The sequence below is a fragment of the Morone saxatilis genome, unplaced genomic scaffold (genome assembly GCF_004916995.1).
Source record: "Morone saxatilis isolate NCDOM2014 unplaced genomic scaffold, NCSU_SB_2.0 Contig5, whole genome shotgun sequence".
NCBI classification, from domain to species: domain Eukaryota; kingdom Metazoa; phylum Chordata; class Actinopteri; family Moronidae; genus Morone; species Morone saxatilis.
In genome coordinates this window covers 602,739-607,271 of record NW_023340095.1, presented here as the reverse complement: position 1 = coordinate 607,271, position 4,533 = coordinate 602,739, and the positions used below count along the sequence as shown (strand labels likewise).

The window sequence follows — 4,533 nt, the reverse complement described above, 5'->3', positions numbered from 1 at the left end:
AACGGGGTAAATAACAGACTGCAGGGGGGTAACGGGGTAAATAACAGACTGTAGGGGGGTAACGGGGTATCGGGGTATAACGGCTCTACCGTCTCTGACGAGCTGCATGAAGTCCCGAACCGACTGATCCACCAGAACTCCGTGAAACACAACCGGTCTGAAGTTCTGGTGCTCGAAGGACCGAACCAGACGGACGGTGACCACCGCTGCCCCGTCGGCCATGTCCCGCTGCCAACGGCTCTCTAACGGCTCTCTAACGGCTCTCTAACGGCTCTCTAACGGCTGCTAACGGCTCTCTCCGGTCCGGTAACGGCAGTGAGTGCAGAGACCAGAACTATCGATCACCTTCAGACTCGATGAATCGATCACCGAGCTGCTGCTTCATGTTTATGGGCAGAGCGGCAGACAGCGCCACCTGCTGTACCGGAGAGGGAATACAAACTACATTCATATGTTAATATATCTTTATTTATATGTTTCTGTATTTCTTTATTTATGAAAATGGCTATTTCTGTATCTTTACATGTATTTATACATTTATTCTACATTTATACACTTATTTATATATTTATTTTATTTATGTATTATTCTACATTTGTATTTATTTAATTATTTATGTCTTTATTTCTACATTTATTTCTGTATTTTTACATGTATTTAAATATTAAACATTTATTCTATATGTATACGTGTATTTATTTATGTATTTATTTGTGTGTATGTAAACTGAGAGAGTGGGACCAACATCAGTCTGAAGCAGGATTGGTCAGGGAGAGATTAATAGCAGGACAGTAATGTAACTAGTAATGTAACTAATTACTGTTGGCAGGGACTATTGCTATTAATATTATATATAATATTACTTTTGAAAAGAGTAATGAGTAATAAATGAGTATCCCGACACTGGTACTGAATAGAAATAGGTTTAAAATATAAATATTATATAAATAGGTTAGGTTGCATGAATCAATCGATTGTTTTACAAATACGTATTTTTCCATTAAACTTAAACCATCACTTGGTTTCACTATTCACTATCTCAGGAGCAACATAATACCAGAGCACTGACACAGTAAGAGAAATAAATACAAATCTCAGAATCAGATTTATTTCAGTCAATAACAACATGTTTCTTAGTGGCTACTAGAGGTGAAACAGTTTAAGTGTGAAATATTCCATTACAAGGAAAGTACTGCATTGAATATATTGTTTAAGTAAAAGTATTAAAGTATAATCAGAAACAAATATATATTATATCTTTGTCGACATTATGAAGAAATAACAGTAAAATAAAGTCTCATCTTTCTTTCTTCACACAAACTGTAAAACGTGGAGCTGAAATGTGCATAAAGTCTCAGAGCTGCGACGATTAGTCGATTAATCGATCAGTTGATTAATTGTTTTGAGTCTTTAAGAACAAAATGTCCAATGTGAGTTCAAACATTTCCTGCTTTCTTCAGTCCTGACAGTAAACTGAATATTTTCTGACATTTTATGGACCAACCAACTAATCGATTAATCTAGAAAACAATCGTTGGTTGCAGCCTTCGATAACACCAAACTTCCACCAGTCAGTGTAATGTAATGTCTGACAGCTGAGGCATCATTAACGTGACGTAAACTCTGATTGCAGTGTTTGTTGTTGTTATTTGTCCGCACAGTGAAACTTTTGCAAAAAGAATTTCTAAAAATAAATAAGAAATCTTTCTTTCAAAAGTCAGAACAAACTGAAAGCAGCAGGATGTTGGACCGGGTCGCTGCTCAGACCGGTGGAGTTCAGACTCTCACAGAGAGCAGAGACTCCTCTGGGTTGTCCAGGTTTCTTTCCCTTTCTGTCTCGACCACTCAGACGTCACCCGAGCTGCGAGGAGGATCCACCTCCGCTGGCTCCTGGATGTTCGGGGGTCGGTGTCTGGCGCTCTCCCAGCCCCTGCGGATCTTCGCCAGCCGCCACGTGATGCAAGGCAGAGCCAGGAAGATCCGTCCCACCAGGACCGTGCAGGGCAGGATGAGGGCCAGCAGGTAGACCGGTGGCAGGTAATAAGGGTAGGCGAAGGGGAAGAAGGCAAAGTCCCAGCCGAAGAACAACGTGTGCATGACGGAGAGAGTTAGGGCCGCGTAACCGAGTCCCGACTGCAGACGCACAAAGAGACAGAGGATTTAAAGTCAGAACAAAGAGTACAAGAGGGTCTTCAACATTTTACTATTACTATTCATTTAGACTTTATCTCTGGTTGGTTTCTCTCGTGCTGCAATAAAGAACTGATTCATAGCATCTAGATTGGCTGTTTTTCTTCACAACATACAGAACTAGAGTCATTTACAGCTCATATTAATGAATTAATCACAGTGTACAGTACAATCAGTGAGTTCTGCTGACCTGAACAAACGTGAACTCCCTCCAGTTGAGGGCATTTCCCACAGAGGGCAGCGAGGTGACAGCCAGCAGAGCGAGGACTCCGAATCCCAGAATTCCACAGGACAGGTAAAGGTCGGACCTCCACACCTGCTGCTCCACCCAGGAGTTCTCAACGCCGGCTTTCACCTCAAAGTGAACAACAAACGGACACATCAGAACGTCCAGAGACACGGTGTGTGTCGTACAGTCCGGCCTGCCCCAGTGCTCACCTGGCGGTACGCCGCGTTCAGCAGTGTGTACCCCGCGGCCCTCCGCAGCGCCAGACACACGCTGTACACGGCGTGAAGCGCGGCGCACAGGAAGCTCAGCAGGCCCAGCTGCTTCCGCCCGCACAGCCACGAGTCCAGCCAGCGAGGAAATCTCTTGTATTTGGTTCCCCGGCCCAACTGGAGCACCGCCGCCAGCAGACCTGAGGACGCACAGTGGACAGTCATCAGGAACCTGACTGTTTCACAGATTATCAGGATGGATGGAGTGAAAGTTGTTCAGTTATAAATGTTTGTGCTGTCCAATTACCTTCTAGCTTTACTCCAGGTTCAGACCACATGATCTGTTCCTCCTACAGGCAGGCTCTCAGGGGAGCACACTTTTTCTACTGTCGCAGGGGGAAATATTTTCTGATATTTTCTGATCTGAAGGTAATGATATCGGGCTGCTTCAGTGGAGATGGCTACAACAGGCGTATGTTAGTGATGAGTCACCCTCATGCACAATCCATGATGAAGATGCAGAAAAATAGAAATTCATGATAAAAATAGCTCATCGCTTTGCAATTTTGTCCAATTGTTGCAACTTTTCTGCAAATTCATCCAATCGTAGTTTCCTGCACCAAACGTTGAGTCATACTTCACCAAACTCACTTCCTTGTTTCTAGTGTTGAAGACACAAACTGACCCTCCAAACTGTTCTATTCTCACTGGAACAAGTTTAAATGCTTAAAAACATCCCAGCATGCATCGCGATTTTCTAGAAAGGCTGCAGTGAAATCAGACAGTATATGAGCTCCTCTGTAGTTCACACCCTGAATCTACAAACAACCTCCATTGTGCACTGATTCTGGCGCCATACACCTGCGTGGCGTCGCAGTCTGAACGCAGCGTTACGCCCTTTTTAATACCTGGTAGGTAGACGAGTGCCAGCGTAACCAGGGCGACTGCCGGCAGCGCCTCGTTGACCGTCACCAGAGGGAGCTGGTAGAAACTGTTCTCTCCTTTATCCAGGTAGGGCAGCAGGATGTGCCTCACAAAGCTGTAACCATAGAAGAAGAGGAAGAGGAGGAAGGTGGCCAAGATGGGGCCCCCCCAGGAGGGGAAGAGCATGAGCGGGGCCTCCTCGATGTCCCTGGACGCACACAGACCCCCCACATCCACGGGGCTGAAGCCGAGGCGGCGGGTCAGCTGCAGGACGGCGGCTTTAGAGTCGGAGCAGTCGCTGCAGATCAGAACCTGGAGATCAGGATTCTTGTTAAGATCTTTAAAATGCAAACTGTTTCACTGTGGACATCATTATTATTATTATTATTTAACCAAATTATCACAAACTTCATATGTTTGAGCAAGAAGCAAGAAAATCTACAAAAGAGAGGGAGGAGATCAAACAACCTGTTTCAATATTTACGAGCTCCAACTGTTTACATAAAGGCTGATGTACAGGAAGCTCAAACGAGCCTCACACAACCCAAGAGGAGAGGTAGAGACCCGGCGCTGTAAGCAGACTGCGAATACTCTGAATAAGTTGCTAAATTTGTTGCTTTTTAGAAATAAAGTTGCTAAAGTTGTCAGCAAATTTGCAACACTGTCTCTCTCTCCATCTGTGTGGATCTATTATAAACTCATGTAGGGCTTCCCCAAGATAGTCGACCCTCTTTTTGGTCGTCCGATAACAAAAACGTTAAATTCTGTGCACTGCTCGTTGCCACCAGAACAAAAGTTCAGGACTGTTTGCTACGTACGTTTCCATCTCCCATTAACCTCCTCAAGCTTAAAACTTCTGCAAAATTAAGGAATTTTAATCAAACTTTTCTGCTCTGATACTTAAAAACACACCAGCTTGTTAGTTTGGTCTCAATCTGACCTCACCTGTGCCTCCAGCTCACCTGTGCCTCCAGCTCACCT

The 4,533-nt window shown here is 44.4% G+C and overlaps 1 protein-coding gene across 1 annotated transcript in view; it reads right to left on the bottom strand.

Moving 5' to 3' along the window:
• Positions 1-1,086: 1,086 nt before the first annotated feature.
• The window catches only part of LOC118339097 (metalloreductase STEAP3-like), a 4,966-nt gene continuing 1,519 nt past the window's right edge, over positions 1,087-4,533 (bottom strand). The window contains exons 3-6 of the mRNA XM_035676631.1: positions 3,537-3,864; positions 2,629-2,828; positions 2,381-2,545; positions 1,087-2,133 (exon numbers count right to left, since the gene is read on the bottom strand). Coding sequence (XP_035532524.1) covers positions 1,846-2,133; positions 2,381-2,545; positions 2,629-2,828; positions 3,537-3,864 — 981 coding nt within the window. The 3' untranslated portion in view covers positions 1,087-1,845. The remainder of the gene's footprint in view (positions 2,134-2,380; positions 2,546-2,628; positions 2,829-3,536; positions 3,865-4,533) is intronic.